The sequence below is a fragment of the Delphinapterus leucas genome, chromosome 4 (assembly GCF_059928025.1).
Source record: "Delphinapterus leucas isolate spDelLeu-1000000601 "Yukka" chromosome 4, BTC_Dleu_Yukka2, whole genome shotgun sequence".
Classification (NCBI taxonomy): Eukaryota; Metazoa; Chordata; class Mammalia; order Artiodactyla; family Monodontidae; genus Delphinapterus; species Delphinapterus leucas.
In genome coordinates this window covers 45,765,013-45,782,194 of record NC_143132.1, presented here as the reverse complement: position 1 = coordinate 45,782,194, position 17,182 = coordinate 45,765,013, and the positions used below count along the sequence as shown (strand labels likewise).

The 17,182-nt window shown below is 38.1% G+C and overlaps 1 protein-coding gene across 2 annotated transcripts in view; it reads right to left on the bottom strand.

The window, feature by feature from the left end:
- The window catches only part of ARL6 (ARF like GTPase 6), a 66,708-nt gene extending 56,111 nt beyond the window's left edge, over window positions 1-10,597 (bottom strand). Inside the window, exons 1-2 of one of the 2 annotated variants that reach the window (XM_089910431.1) lie at window positions 10,141-10,597; window positions 6,449-6,598 (exon numbers count right to left, since the gene is read on the bottom strand). In XM_089910431.1, the coding sequence (XP_089766557.1) occupies window positions 6,449-6,571 (123 nt within the window). In that variant the 5' untranslated portion in view covers window positions 6,572-6,598; window positions 10,141-10,597. The remainder of the gene's footprint in view (window positions 1-6,448; window positions 6,599-10,140) is intronic. The other variant, XM_022582480.2, reaches the window with a different exon arrangement.
- Between the last annotated feature and the right edge of the window lie 6,585 nt (window positions 10,598-17,182).

The following is a 17,182-nucleotide window of genomic DNA, read 5'->3' as shown; positions in this document are numbered from 1 at the left end:
GAAGAAGAGGAGAGGTAGGTGGGAGGAGCCCTTCCAGACCGGAGGATCAGGGAAGTGCAACAGGTCTTTGCCCTGGCCACTTGGCCGCAGGAAGCTTGCTGGGCTCCAAGGCCCCCTCCAGGCAGCGTGGGTCCTAGCAGCATAGGAGGGAGGCAAGGGGAGAAGAGGAGAGGCGGGAGGGAGGGGCCCTCTGGGGCCGGAGGATCAGGGGAGGCGCAGCCGGCGTTTCCCCCCAACCCACCTGGGCCCCGGGAAGCCTGCTGGGCTCCAGGCCTGGTGCACTGATCTCCAGGGCCCCCTCCAGCCTTGTGGGTCCTAGGAGAATGGGAGGGAGGGAGGAGGGGGGAAGAGGAGGAGAGGCAGACCATCTGGGGCCAGGGGATCATGGAAGGCACTGTGGGCGTTTCCCCCGCCCACTTGGCCCCAGGAAGCCTGCTGGGCTTCCAGGTCTGGTCCTCTGCCTTCCGGGATCTCCTCTGGCTGTGTGGGTCCCAGGGGCATAGGAGGGAGGGAGAGGGGAAAAGAAGAGAGGCCAATGGGGAGGGGCCTTCCAGGATCAGAGGACTGGGGGGAATATGCTTAGCACCTCCCCTGCCCACTCGGGCCCGGTGAGCCTGCTGGGGTCCTGGACCAGGTCCTCCACCCTCCAAGGCCAGAGGCACTGCCTGGGCCCCTTCTGCTGAGGCTCCTGCTGCTGCATTGAGCCTGAGACTCACCGCCCCACCCACCCAGCACCTCCAGGGCCTTTTCCTGCTCTGTTGGTCCTAAGCATAGGCCCCGCCCCCACCTGAAACCCGCCCCTGCCCCCCACAGCCAAGGCTTTTTCCGGATTTTTTTTTCTTTTTCTCCTTACTATTGTGGCTCTGTTTTACCTTCTGTTGTTGTTTCAACTATATTTTTATTCTTTCTAACAAATCTGTTAGTTTTCTAATCTAATTTTATTTTTTACTCTTTGTTATCGTTCTGCTCCTTTTCTTTTTTTTTTTTTTCTTGCCGCCCCACACATCTTGCAGGATCTTGGTTCACAAGATGGTTGTCAGGCCAGAGTTCCTGCAGTGGGAGCTCCGAGTCCAAACCACTGGACTAACAGAGAACCTCAGACCCCAGGGAATATTCATTGGAGTGAGGTCTCCCAGAGGTCCTCATCTCGGCACCAAGACCCAGCTCCACTCAACAGCCTACAAACTCCAGTGCTGGAAGCCTCAGGCCAAACAACCAGTAAAACAGGAACACAATCCCACCCATCAAAAAAAAAAAAAAAAAAAAAGAGAAGAGAAAAGAATATGTTGCAGATGAAGGAGCAAGGTAAAAAATCTACAAGCCCAAATAAATGAAGAGGAAATAGGCAACCTACCTAAAAAGAATTCAGAGTAATGACAGTAAAGATGATACAGACTCTCAGAAACAGAATGGAGACACAGATTGAGAAAATACAAGAAATGTTTAACAAAGATTTAGAAGAACTAAAGAACAAAGAAACAGAGATGAACAGCACAATAACTGCAATGAAAAACACACTAGAAGGAATCAATAACAGAATAACTGAGGCAGAAGAACAAATAAGTGAGCTGGAAGAGAATAGTGGAAATAACTGCCCAGGAACAGAATAAGGAGGAAAGAAAGAAAAGAATTGAAGACAATCTTAGAGACCTCTGGGACAACACTAAACGCACCAACATTCAAATTATAGGGGTCTCAGAAGAAGAAGAGAAAAAGAAAGGGTCTGAGAAAATATTTGAAGAGATTACAGTGGAAAACTTCCCTAACATGGGAAAGGAAATAGTCACCCAAGTCCAGGAAGTACAGCGAATGCCATACAGGATAAACCCTAGGAGAAACACACCAAGACACATATTAATCAAACCAACAAAAATTAAATTCAAAGAAAAAATATTAAAAGCAGCAAGGGAAGAGCAAAAAATAACATACAAAGGAATCCCCATAAGGTTATCAGCTAATTTTTCAGCAGAAACTCTGCAGGCCAGAAGGGAGTGGCAGGATATACTTAAAGGGATGAAAGAGAAAAACCTACAACCAAGATTACTCTACCCAGCAAGGATCTCACTCAGACTCAACGGCAAAATCAAAAGCTTTTCAGACAAGCAAAAGCTAACAGAATTCAGCACCACCAAACCAGTTTTACAGCAAACGCTAAAGGAACTTCTCTATGTGGGAAACACAAGAGAAGAAAAAGACCCCCAAAATAAACCCAAAGCAATTAAGAAAATGGTAGTAGGAACACAGATATCGATAATAACCTTGAATGTAAATGGATGAAATGCTCCAACTAAAAGATACAGACTGGTTGAATGGATACCAAAGTAGACCATAAATATGCTGTCTACAAGAGACCCATTTCAGACCTAGGGACACATACAGACTGAAAGTGAAGGGATGGAAAAAGATATTCCACGTAAATGGAAATCAAAAGAAAGCTGGAGTAGCAATACTCGTATCAGATAAAATAGACTTTTAAATAAAGACTGTTACAAGAGATAAGGAAGGACATTACATAATGATCAAGGGATCAATCCAAGAAGAAGGTGTAACAATTATAAATATTTATACACCCAACATAGGAGCACCTCAATACATAAGGCAAATGCTAACAACCATAAAAGGGGAAATCGACAGTAACACAATAATAGTACGGGACTTTAACACGCCACTTACACCAGTGGACAGGTCATCCAAACAGAAGATAAATAAGGAAACACAAGCTTTAAATGATACAATAGACCAGATAGATTTAATTGATATTTATAGGACATTCCATCTGAAAGTGGCAGAATACACTTTCTTCTCAAGTGCACATGGAACATTCTCCAGGATAGTTCACATCTTGGGTCACAAATCAAGCCTCAGTAAATTTAAGAAAACTGAAATCGTATCAAGCATCTTTTCTGACCACAACGCTATGTGACTGGAAATCAATTACAGGAAAAAAACTGCAAAAAATACAAATACATGGAGGCTAAACAGTGCACTACTAAATAATCAAGAGATCACTGAAGAAATCAAAGAAGAAATTAAAAAAAAAATAGAAACAAATGACAACGAAAACACCGTAACCCAAAATCTATGGGATGCAGCAAAAGAAGTTCTAAGAGGGAAGTTTATAGCAATTCATTCTCACCTCAAGAAACAAAAATCTCAAACAATCTAACCTTACATGTAAAGCAACTAGAGAAAGAAGAACAAAGAAAACCCAAAGTCAGTAGAAGGAAAGAAATCATGAAGATCAGAGCAGAAATAAATGAAATAGAAATGAAGAAAACAATAGCAAAGATAAATAAAACTAAAAGTTGGTTCTTTGAGAAGATAAGCAAAATTGATAAACATTTAGCCAGACTCATCAAGAAAAAAAGAGGACGCAAATCAGTAAAATTAGAAATGAAAAAGGAGAAATCACTTCTGACACCGCAGAAAAAAAGGATTATAAGAGACTACTACAAACAACTCTATGCCAATAAAATGGACAACCACGAAAAAATGGACAAATACTTGGAAAGGTACAATTTTCCAAGAGTGAACCAGGAAGAATTAGAAAATATAAACAGACCTATCACAAGTAATGAAATTGAAACTGTAATTAGAAATCTTCCAACAAACAGAAGTCCAGGACCAGGTGGCTTCACAGGCAAATTCTATCAGACATTTAGAGAAGAGCTAACACCAATCCTTCTCAAAATCTTCCAAAAAATTGCAGAGGGAGGAACACTCCCAAATTTGTTCTGCAAAGCAACCATCACCCTGATACCAAAACCAGACAAAGATATCACACACACACACACAAAAACAACAGACCAGTATCACTAATGAACACAGATGCAAAAATCCTCAACAAAATAGGAGCAAACAGAATCCAACAACACATTAAAAAGATCATACATAATGATCAAGTGGGATTTATCCCAGGAACGCAAGGATTCTTCAATATATCCAAATCAATCAATGTGATACACCATATTAACAAATTAAGGAATAAAGACCATATGATCATCTCAAGAGATGCAGATAAAGCTTTTGACAAAATTCAACACCCATTTATGGTAAAAACCCTCCAGAAAATGGGCACAGAGGGAACCTACCTCAACGTAATAAAGGCCATATACAACAAACCCACAGCAAACATCATTCTCAATGGTGAAAAACTGAAAGCATTTCCGCTAAGACCGGGAACAAGACAAGGATGGCCATTCTCGCCACTCTTACTCAACATAGTTTTGGAATTTCTAGCCACGGCAATCAGAGAAGAAAAAGAAACAAAACGAACACAAATTGGAAAAGAAGAAGTAAAACTGTTTGCAGATGACATGATAGTATACATAGAGAATCCTAAAGATGCCACCAGAAAACTACTAGAACTAATCAATGAATTTGGTAAGGTTGCAGGATACAAAATTAATGCACAGAAATCTCTGGCATTCCTATACACTAACAACAAAAATTCAGAAAGAAAAATCAAGGAAACAATGCCATTTACCATTGCAACAAAAAGAATAAAATACCTAGGAATAAACCTACTACCTAAGGAGGCAAAAGACTTGTACTTAGAAAACTATAAAACATTGATGACAGAAATCAAAGATGACATAAACAGATGGAGAAATATACCATGTTCTTGGATTGGAAGAATCAGTATTGTGAAAATGACTATACTACCCAAAGCAATCTATGGATTCAATGCAATCCCTATCAAACTACCAATGGCATTCTTCACAGAAACAGAACAAAAATTTTACAATACGTATGGAAAGGCAAAAGACCCTGAATAGCCAGAGCAATCTTGAGAAAGAAAAACGGAGCTGGACGTATCAGGCTACCCAACTTCAAACCATACTACAAAGCTACAGTAATCAAGACAGTATGGTACTGGCACAAAAACAGAAATATAGATCAATGGTACAGGATAGAAAGCCCAGAGATAAACCCACACACCTATGGTCACCTAAACTATGACAAGGGAGGCAAGAACATAAAATGAAGAAAAGACAGCCTCTTCAATAAGTGGTGCTGGGAAAACTGGACAGCTACATGTAAAAGAATGAAATTAGAACATTCCCCAACACCATACACAAAAATAAACTCCAATCGATTAAAGACCTAAATGTAAGACCAGACACTATAAAACTCTTAGAGGAAAACATAGGAAACACACTCTTTGACAGAAACCACAGCAGGACCTTTTTTGACCCACCTCCTAGAGTAATGAAAATAAAAACAAAAATAAACAAATGGGACCTAATTAAACTTAAAAGCTTTTGCACAGCAAAGGAAACCATAAACAAGACGGAAAGACAACCCTCAGAATGGGAGAAAATATTTGCAAAGGAAACAATAGACAAAGGATTAATCTCCAAAATATATAAACAGCTCATGCAGCTCAATATCAGAAAAACCAACAACCCAACTAAAAATGGGCGGAAGACCTAAATGGATACTTCACGAAAGAAGACATACAGATGGCCAAGAGGCACATGAAAATATGCTCAACATTACTAATTACTAGAGAAACGCAAATCAATACTACAATGAGGTATCACCTCACACCAGTCAGAATGGCCATCATCAAAAAATCTACAAACAGTAAATTCTGGAGAAGGTGTGGAGAAAAGGGAACCCTCTTGCACTGTGGGTGGAAATGTTAATTGATACAGCCACTATGGAGAACAGTATGGAGGTTCCTTAAAAAACTGAAACTAGAACTACCATATGACCCAGCAATCCCACTACTGGGCATATACCCAGAGAAAACCATAATTCAAAAGGACACATGCACCCCAATATTCACTGCAGCACTATTTACAAGAGTCAGGACATGGAAACAATCTAAGTGTCCAATGACAGATGAATGGATAAAGAAGATGTGGTACATATATTGAATGGAATATTACTCAGCCATAAAAAGGAACAAAATTGGGTTCTTTGTGATGTGGATGGACCAAGAGTCTGTCATACGGAGTGAAGTAAGCCAGAAAGAGAAAAACAAATATTGTGTATTAACGCATATATGTGGAATCTTGGAAAATGGTATAGATGAACCTATTTGTAGGGCAGGAATAGAGACGCAGACGTAGAGAACGGACATGTGGATACAGGGGGGAAAGGGAGGGTGGGACGACTTGGGAGATTAGGTTTGACATAAAAACACTTCCACGTGTAAAATAGATAGCTAGTGGGAACCTGCTGTATAGCACGGGGAGCTCAGCTTGGTGCTCTGTGATGACCTAGATGGTGGGAGAAGCAGGAGGGGGAGGTTCAAGAGGGAGGGATATAGGTATACATATAGCTGATTCACTTCATTGTACAGCAGAAACTAACACAACATTGTAAAGCAAATTTACTCCAAAAATAAAAAAAAGGATTATAAAAAATAAATAAATAAAAATAAAAACAGTCCTTTATAAAAAAGAAAATACACAAAGTATCTAATAAATATACTTACGTTTGAAGGTTTAAGTTTATTAATGATTGTTGTTTTGCCACTATTATCCAGCCCAAGGCACAAAACATGCACCTCCTTCTTCCTCAGGCCAAGCAAGCCTGAAAGTCTGTCTAGCAATCCCATAATGTGAGTCAAGTATTTACAAACCAGCTGCAAGTCAGGAAAAAAAAAAAAAAAAGATATATTACCCACAGGCACCTTAAGAATAGAAAATATGAGCATATGTATCCCAAATTTCAGAATTTAAAGACACAGTGATATTGTGAAAACCATGTCAACGTAGCTTTGCATTTAGTAAACAGAGTTTAAGCTGATTACCAGAAAGGAGTCTTAACTGAAACGCAGATTGGCAGATAATAACCCCTGGCAACACAGAATAATGCCCTTGAAATAACTGTACGTTTCTCATCGTAACATATAATACTTAAGAAGAAAATGTGGTTAAACTCAGAATCATGTGGAGTCTGCCATTTGTGATACTTGAGAATATTTGCAGCCTTTTCTGGAAATCTGGAACAATGTATGGGCAATGGCGTTCATGTGAAGCCTGATGCTGAAGCTTAGAAAGTGAGAAGGCAGACCAGAATAACAGAAAAACTGAGATTTTGGCTACATCCTTTGAGCCACTGGTCAAATCTTTTTCTAAAGCCAGCCCCATTGTAGTTTGCAATAATACAAAGTAATAAACATTAAATTCACCATTTTTGTTTCTTTGCTTGATTATATCCAGTTTAGGTTATGTCTTCTATCAAAAGAAACAAAAAATCCTAACTGATATATTTATCTTAATTTTTCCTTAGTCCTTACGTATATCTTTGTAAGTCACCACAAACCCATTTGGGAAGAAGGTTATGTATAAAACACACACAATATTTGAACCTTAATAAATACCTGTTTCTTTGAAACTATAACTTACATGAACTATCCTGTTAAGTATCATTTTAAAAGAATTTTAACTAGTGTACTAGTAAAGAATATGAATGTAAATACCAATCTTACATTTTCATCTCATTTTCTCAAATACCATAAAAGTTTCTTTGTTAACTTGTCCCTGAAGTGTTCATTTGTTTATCAATTCTTTCTTTGGGAAAAAAAATCCTTCCAATGCAAACTTTCAAAAAAACTCCATCAGTAATCCAAACACAAGCATTTTGAAGTCAGGTAAAACTGCTGATGATGCGTTGCTGGCTATGTGATAACTTTATGGCTATTCATACCCTTCTAAGGTACTGTTAGATTTAGACTTCAGGTCTCCAAATGAAACTTTCCAAAGGTTCTTCCTTTGGGTCCATCACCACCCCCACCTCCCAAAACATCATTATGTGGTGGGAGAAGAGAGATACCACTTTTGCCAGCCCTCAACTGCTGCAGGGACTGCTACAGCAGTAACTACAATACACCTGTATTCCAAACATTTCCTATTACTCTCCAAACCACCATTTTCAAAGTTCTCTTAAAAAACAAAACAAAACAAAACAAAAAACCCTCTAAATATCAGTTTCATTTCATTGATTTATTCTCATCTCCATCTAAGGTTCCAGAAGCTTGTCATCTTACAGCTCCTTCAGTATTTTTTATTCCACACCAAAAAGGCAAGACCATACCTTGAAGGATGAGGATTCAGCAACTTAAAAAATAAGAAGCTTCCAAGACAACTGCATCTGAAAGGTGGCTGCATCATTAATTTTGCTTAGGCCCCTTCAGAGATCATTATGGACAGAAATTTCAAAACTGAATTCCAATGATGTGCAGAAAAGAGAAGGTAAAGCGCCCCACCCAAACATGGGGCCACAGTTGTCTTACCCAAGGGATGGGTTTGACTTCAGGTACTCCATTTGTGCCGCTTGAATCGACTTCTCTCCTTGTGTTGGAGATTCAAATCTCACTCAACCCATTCCTTTAAATCTCAGCTTAGGGATAGACATCTGTAGAATCTACTTTAAGTTAGCCTTCGGATATCATGAAACAATTCACACAGACCATTTTAATTCAAGGTAAATTTGCTATTACTCACTTTGTTATTAATTGTACTAAGCATATTGATATAGGTTTATATCTTGTTTTCCAATTCCCATACGATTTTGAATAGATTTTAAAAAATATGACCACTTCTCATATCATCCCCCTCTGGGCATCTACAATAAAGCATTGATTGTCAAAAGCTTGATACTTGAATATTCGTTTTTTCATAGAACATCGGATTGTGATTTTCTGTCCCCTTTTTCATGGATTATCAAACACCTGATGCTTGTTATTGAAATACTGTGGGATATGCAATTTAAAAGAGAAGTGGCATGGACATATATACACTACCAAACATAAAATAGATAGCTAGTGGGAAGCAGCCGCATAGCACAGGGAGATCAGCCCTAGAGGGGTGGGATAGGGAGGGTGGGAGGGAGGGAGACGTAAGAGGGAAGACAGATGGGAACATATGTATATGCATAACTGATTCACTTTGTTATAAAGCAGAAACTAGCACACCATTGTAAAGCAATTATACTCCAATAAAGATGGAAAAAAATAATAAAATAAAAAATAAAGTCAGTTGTTCTAAGAGATATAATTACATTTATTGAAGTTGCTTTATAAACAACTATAATAGAGCCTTATATATGCTTCTATTTCTTAGTAATTATACATCTTTATAAATTTACTTTTTGCTTGCATGAAATAAGGAAACAAGATAACTTAAGTCACTGGACATTCATTAACCATGTCCTAAGTGCACAGGAGGAGATACAGTGAAAGTTTTCTGTAGCAACCTACTCCTATAGCCATGATTCTCGACCCTGGCTGCACACTGGAATCAGCTAGCTGGATTAGTATTTCTGAAGATGGAATCAGGGCATCTGTAGTTTAAAAAGCTACACAGTGTTTCTGATGTACAGTCACTATTGAGAACTTCAGGATTTTAGAATAAAGTCTAAACTTCCATGCATAGCTTTTAAAGTTTTTCACAATCTGGCTCCAATCTACCTTTCCAGTTTCTTATTTTACTGTTTTCCTCTCTCTGCAAACCAGCCAATCAAATTCTCTTGGCTGTTATCTGAGGAACGGCTTTCTTTTCTTTTCTTTCTTTCTTTTTTTTGGCCCCTCCAGGCGTCACGAGGGAATCTTAGTTCCCCAGCAAGGGATTGAACCGGGCCCCCTGCAGTGGAAGCGAGGAGTCTTAACCACTGGACCACCAGGGAAGTCCCAGAATCTGCTTTCTAAAGTTTTTTTTTTTAACTTGTTGCCAGAAAAGTCCTGAAGAATTAGGATGTTACCCATAGTTACGAGCTTGGAAGGTAGGCTACACAGAGAGAGTGGTCGAGCAAAGAAAACACCATGAATGGTACTTTGTAACTTTAAAAATGTTTCTAGAGTGAATTATAGCACACTCTCACTACCCCCAATAAATATTTTTATTCAGCTTTCAGTTTTTGATGATGAAATTTCAATTATACTTCCCACACAGCAAACAAAGAGGCCCAAATCGGGTAGTGTTAAAACCATCCAATCAAACGAAAATTCACCCAAAGCAGTTCCATGAGTTTTCTGGGGTCCATAGCCCACTTCTTCTCTTCTAGTTCTCACACATTAGAAACCACCACACGGAGTGAAAAACATGAGGAAGAGCAATTCTAAAACTGGTGGCGGAGGGGACTAGGGGGTGGCGCTGGATACAAAAATTGGGGTTGGGGAGATACCTGGTCTTTGAGATTAGTCCTGCGGGCCCGGGAGCTGCTGAAGAACAGGAATGGACGCACTCGCTCGTATCCCTCTCTGCAATAGGAATATGGTGCGGGCGTCCCTCAGCCTTCCTCTCTAGGCCTCCACAGGAAGGATTCCTGGGCCTGAGCAAAGCCGCCTCCGCAAGTTGGGTGAAGGGGTAGCCTCTGGCTCAGCCCAAGCATCAGTGGCGGGTCAGGCGCCGTGGTGCGTGGCGTTCCCCGGGCAACCGGAGGTTTTTCCGGTGCGGAGCCACGCCTCCCCAGGTCTCAGCGCGTCAGCCGCCGTGCTCCTGTTAAGGGATTGAAGAGCTCCCCCAAATGCCAGAGGCATAGCGAGGAGTACTGAAGAAGTGTAAGCGAGGTTGAAGGGGTGAACTGCCGCCTCCCAGCGAGGAGCCGCGCTGTTCCCCGGTGGAGCATAATGGGAGTTGTAGGCTTGCGCACAGCCTGCTGGGAAGTGTTCGGTGTCCGCGTTGGCTTCGGGCCTTTCTCGCCGCACGGTCTCTCCGCCCTCTCGGGAAAGTCAGCTCAGAGGGAGCGGCGCACTTTGTGGCGCCCAGAGCGCAGAGGAGTCTGCGTCGACGTCGAGCATGGGCGCAGCGCGGTGGCGACAACTGCGGGACCCGACTATGAGCTCTAGGGCGAGAAGTACGCCAGAATTGCCTGGTTGCCCATCGCATCCACCCTTTAACAGGCTGTTAGGCCTCAGACCCCGGAGTCCTGGAGAAGCAAAACCGTTCGTGCGGGCAAGGAGAGGAGTTAAACTCACAGGCATTATTCGGCAAAGGAAGTCTGCCTGAACCTGGTTTCTGAGGTGTCTGATCTCCTGAAGAGATTTCCACGAGGCATAATCCCCTGCGATTAGAGTACAGTCCCCAGAATCAAATCGGCAGGTGGTCAGGAATCTGTAGTCCCAATGCTTAAAGTTAGCCACCCTCTTAAATTGCTCTGGGGTATTATAGTAATAGTAAATGACTTATCTCCTTTGTTAGCCAGGAGTATGAGATTCTTTACCCCCTCCAGCTACCTAGTGTTATATTTACTACCCTACCTGTTCTTTGGCTTATCAATTTCGGCCTATTAAGTGGATTAGTAGAGTGAAAAAAGAGACTAGAAGGAATTATATAAAAGTAATAATGGGGGAAAGGTTGTATTTGCATAATCATGGGATGCATTTTATTTTATTTTCCAAATTTTCAAATGCGGTTCTGTTATTTTTACAATGGAAAAAAAATGTTCTGGGCTAGTGACTCTTGTTGAAAGATGAAAACTAACAAAACGCAAAAACAAAAAAAACCTATAGTTGCGTATCCAAAAGAACTTACTTACCAATGTCCTTGAAAAAATGGAGTATGGGAATATATTCCGCCTTATTGTGTAGCCTTAGACCAGTTAACGCTGCTCTATTGTTCAGCTTCCTCACCTTCAAAAAGACACTAAATATCTCATCTGGTTGTTTTGAGGAATAAGTAGGTAACAGAGGTATGTGTATGTTTGGCACACAGTAGGTGTTCAATAAACAATTTCCTATCTTCCTTTGTACTGCAATTTTTATTATATGGGTAAGATTTTTAAATGTGGTCCTTTAACTTCTGACACTGAATTTACAGCGAGGTATTAATTACTTTTCTGTGTGTCTGGGTATTGTGACTCACTTTGATAAAAGTTGGAAGCTAAGTACTTACAGCCGGATTTTGACTTTTTTTTTTTCCTTAGAGCTAAGTAGAAATCTTATGTTTCAGGAAACATTAGTGTACAGACAATTTTTCCTGTTTGGAGTTGATATTTTCTGCTGGAAATGAAATGGAGAGACTGGATATCCAACTTTTCAGTCAATTTAAGCAGATAACATAATTCTTTTTTAAAAGTTTGCTAAGTGAATAGTTATCTTAAGGTACATAATTCTCTTACAAAAATTTAGCTAAGTAAATAGATAAGTGTAGTTGATATGTTGGCTTCTTATTATTAGAGATGAAATAGTGGTCATGAAACCCACAATCTACTCAATAATCTAGAAAACGTCAGTTTTGAAACTAACAACCTTTAAAAAAGTAAATACTTCATATGGTTGAATCTGCTGTTTTGGTGCTTTGCCAACCAAAACAGCTCTCAACAATACACTCAAGGCTCAGCATGAAAATTGGTTTCACTTGATTTAAGAAGTTAGTTTGGGTCTCCTTATTATGAGAATAAGAAGCTTTAAAAATGGTTCTTAATTTTATGAAGCCTTCTTAAGATACCTGTATAAGGAAAGAAAGTTTCAAGTACTTTATTACCAGTTTAAATTTCATACTGGCTTTTGGAACTGTGGTAAGAATTATAAAAGAGAGAAGAGTGAGATATGGTGAGTACAGTGCTATTCTGATTAATTCAGGATACTTTTAATATATTTTCTTACCAGCAACTTTAAAAAAATATAGAAAATCCATGATTGGTAATTTACTGGATGTTTTTGGAATAAATATTGATAGTCTAAAGCTGTTTGAACAGTTGTACATTATGTGTATCTGTCAGTCATCTGCAATTTGTATACAGTATTACCTATGCAATGAACAATTTAATTCACTTGAATCTCACAAAATATTTTGCTGATATAAAATCACTATAAAATATGTACTAATTATATATAGTGACTTATGTGAATTTATGTCTTGACCTTAATGCTATTATTGTGAAAAATTACAGCTATGATTTTGTCTCCAAAATTACTAATATATGTAAAGAGCATCTAGATTTAATAGACTAAAAGATAAATTATATTAAATATGATCAACACGACAATACAAAAAAGTCACAAATTCAACCACTAGAACTTTTATTTGCTAATAGATATTTTAATAAACAGGCTTACTCCATCTGTAAGACCCTGATAATGCCTCTTAGGAAATCATAGAAAAATAAAATACAATAATTAGTAACTTGTACTTTGTACAAAAATCTTATGTTGCTCAGCAGGTAGTTTTGCTAAACACCATATTCTTTCAGCAAATAGATAGATGACATATGTAATGCAATTCACCGCAAACAATCCCTCATTGAGAGCTGAGCATTCTATAACACTATAACTTGTAAGCATGCCAGCATGTGAAAATATACATGGAACATCATAATATTACAGTAGATTTTATAAGTTGAAAACAATACAACCTTCAAGTAAGTCTGGACTACTTCATTGTCATAGTGAAGTAGATAATAGGTAGGATTGCAGTTCTGTTGTAAACACCCTCTTACTGTGTTTATCTTTCTACCATATTGTGATACAACCAGAAAAAAGAACATAGGCTGTGTAAGGAACCTGAGTGAAAGGCATATATTGAAGCTGTAAATAGTGATGTAATACCAAAGAGAAAAAATAATGCAGTGCTGCACTTCCTTCTCACAAACAGATCTTTTCCCCTTTTTGCAAGAGTAGATGGGTACAGTGCTAAATCCATAATTAATGATAAATAACTTTATGACAGGTTACAAAGAGATACATTTTAAAAATCATAGGAAGAAAAAATGTTTTCAGCTGCAGTTTATCATTAGTCAAATATTACTCTCTGAGGGACTAAATGTCTCAGCCTAGACAGTTGTTATCTAGGCATTTAATATAAATGTACTATTTAGTATTTAAATAAACTTTTTAGGATTTGTGCTACAGAGATTTTTATAACTATTTTGAATACACTGCAACTGTCAAATCTACCATTTAATACTTGATATGGCCATTTAAATATTGAGTTTAATCAAATGCATATTTATATGTACACATATATCTTTACATTTTTGGCTATGCTAAAACAGAAAAAAATGGAGAGCAATCTTATTCCATTATTCACAGTCTAATTTTACATCAAATCCAAAGAACAAATATGCACGTATAAATTCCAACACACTGAATTACATACAGCCTATCCAGAAATAAAGCTCCAAGCACAATGAAAAAGTCACATCCTTCCTATAGGATAGAGAGGGCACAATGAAAAAAATATATATATCGCCCTTGTGTTTCTCCTAAACGACAGATGTTTTTATATGAAAACAAAACAAAATAAAATATTGTTTTACCAAACGATTAGAGCCTGATTACCTTTATTTAGTTATTTATTTTAATTTCAGATGTGGGCTCAAACCATCTCAAAATAGTGTTTTGAGAAAATTGACAGCTTGAATATATAATACACATCTTTAAACATTAAACTAATTTTCATAAGCTTTGAATTAGAATGGCTACAAGATGTTTCTGTGTTTTACACTGTAGTAGACAAAAATAACAAAACATGGGAAGTATCTATGGCATTGAGAAGTCCTCACTTAATCTCTACATTATGGAAAGAGGACTCTGTCATCAGCATCCTTGGAAAAGCTCAGGATTCAGTTTCAGGTCTTCCAAATAAGATGTCTCAAAAATATTTAGTAAAATGGCTTTAATATATTTTATACAATAGGTCTTTTTCCTGTGGTGTATTACATACAAATGCCCATTGACTATGTTTATATATGCACATATATATGTTTATGTGTGTGTGTGTGTTCCCCCTTTCCAACTACTTACACATCTCTCCAGCCTATACCTGCTTCCCACTCCTTATACTGACTTTTATTTCCTCTTGGTAAAGTAAGACTACTCACACAGTAACATCCTTACATTTCTACCATAAATCTACCAACCTATCTGCATATTACACACTCTGCCTTCCCTCCCATTGTAGTTCTGTCTCCTCCTGTCAAAAACTAACCTTCCAACTTAAGCTATGAATCCTAACCCTTCTACTTCTCAAAGCCTTTTCTAATTAAATTCTCTCTTGCATAATCAGTTTTCCCCTTTCTACCAGATCATTCTCATTCATATATAAATATTCCCTAGCATCCTTTCTCTAAACACACACACACACACACACACACACACACACCTTTCTTGACCCCATATCTACTTCCAACTACTCAGCTACTGCCCTGTTCCTCTTGCTTTCGTATGGTAAAACTTCTTGAAAGAGTTGTGTATAGATACTGACTCCACCTTCTTTTCTAAAGTATCTTCTCAATCCACTTCAATCAGGCTTTGACTTCACTACTTCATAGAGACTGCCCTTGTCAAAATCGTCAGTAAATTCCATGTTACCAAGCCCAATGGCCATTTCTTTACTTTAAACTTGGCTTCTTAAAGCATTTAATCCAGATGGCCAATTGGTTTTTTGTTCTCTACGTTACCTTACACTCCTCAGGGTCCTCTGCTGGTTTCTAATTCTCCACCTAACTTCTACATTGACATGCCTTGGATCTCAATCAATGCCTACTTCTCTATCTTACAGGCTTTTCCCAGGTGATTTAAAAACATTAAATACCATATATATATTGATGGCTTCTAAATCTTGATGTCTAGCCCTGATCGCTCCTTGGAACTCTTATATACAACTGTCTGCTCAATATCTCCATTTGAATATCTAACAGGTATCTCAGGCATTACATGGCTAAAACCAAACTCCTGATTTTTTTCCCTCCAAACCTGCTTCTCCTGCACCACCACTGACTACATTTCTTATTTTTCAAATGTAGAATTTATCTTCAATTTTTCTCTCTTCATCCCTCAGGGCCAATCCATTAGCAAGCCCTGTCTTCAAACATACCCGACATCCATCTACTTCTCTCCATCTTCACTACTTCTTCTCTAACAAAAGCCACCTTGTTTTTTCTTTTTTGCTTAAACTACCGTAGCAGCCTCATAAATGTTCTTTGACCCCCATCTCATTTTTGCCTCTCTTTGGCTCATCAACTGTGTACCAAGCACACTGTTCTCTCTACCCTCGAACACTCTAAAGTCTCACACATTAAACTATTCCTTCTGCCTGGAATTCCCCCAGATTTTCTCATGACTGGTTCCTTCATGCTTTTCATACATTGGCTTAAATATCACATCCTCAGAGAAGACTTCCTTTACCACTTAATATAAAGAAGCCACAGTCATGCTATGTAACAATATTAATTTAATTTTCAGCATAGCACTTATCAGTACTTCTTCATTGTGTGTCTTTACCACTAGAAGGTCAATTCCATGAGACAGGGGCTTTTGCTTGTCTTGGTCGCTTTGTGTCCTCTGTGTTGAGAATAAGACACTTGTACAAGATAATGTTTAGTAAGCATTAGTTAATGAATGAATGGACTTATGGATAAATATACATTTAAAGTAAATCAGTATACATGTATATATACTATTTTTAAAATTAGGAATTATACAGTTTTGGACTAGCAAACACACTTGATTTAATTGTGTTTGTTTGTTTATTATATCTGTTCCCCATAGTGTAAATAGCTTTAACTGGACAAATCATAATTTTTTTGTTGTTGCTATTCTTTATATTAAAATACAGACACCTAACTATTTCATTTAATGGTAGAGTGATCAAAGTTGTGAGGTGGGAAAGGGAATGTTTTGCTTCCTGAAAGGAATTTTTGGATACTCCATAGAAAATAAGCAATTGATGCAAAAATGGAATAGCTTTTTACCTTTGTTTGAAGTATCCCATTTGGTGAAATTTAAAAATTGAATAAACAGTAAACAGTGGAAAAGTAACTGTAAAAATATATGTTCACTACAATACTTTGAATATACAAAGTCTAATGGAAGACTTTCTTTTTGTATTTCCATTCATGAGAAAGTAAAAGATTTTGCTCTTTCCAGAAGACTTTATGGAATATATGACTGGTATTAGATAAGAGCAGTAGCTTCAAAAATAATAATTTCTAACCACTATGTTACGGATTTTAGCTGCAACTTCTCTGAGAATTGGAAGGTTACAAGCAATATTAGAAAGACTGAATGGAAATATATAAAGCAGTCCTTTTTTTTTCTAATACTTAAAACAACTGAAAAGAGAAGGCAATCTCCTTGAAAGAATATAAGCATTTAGAGATCATAAGATATAATGTACAACTAATATGTAGGTCCTGTATTTTTTAGACTATGTGTAAAATTTATGTATCTGTGTAAAAGCATAACTTGATTCAAAAAGACTACCCTTTCAACTCAATTATTTTT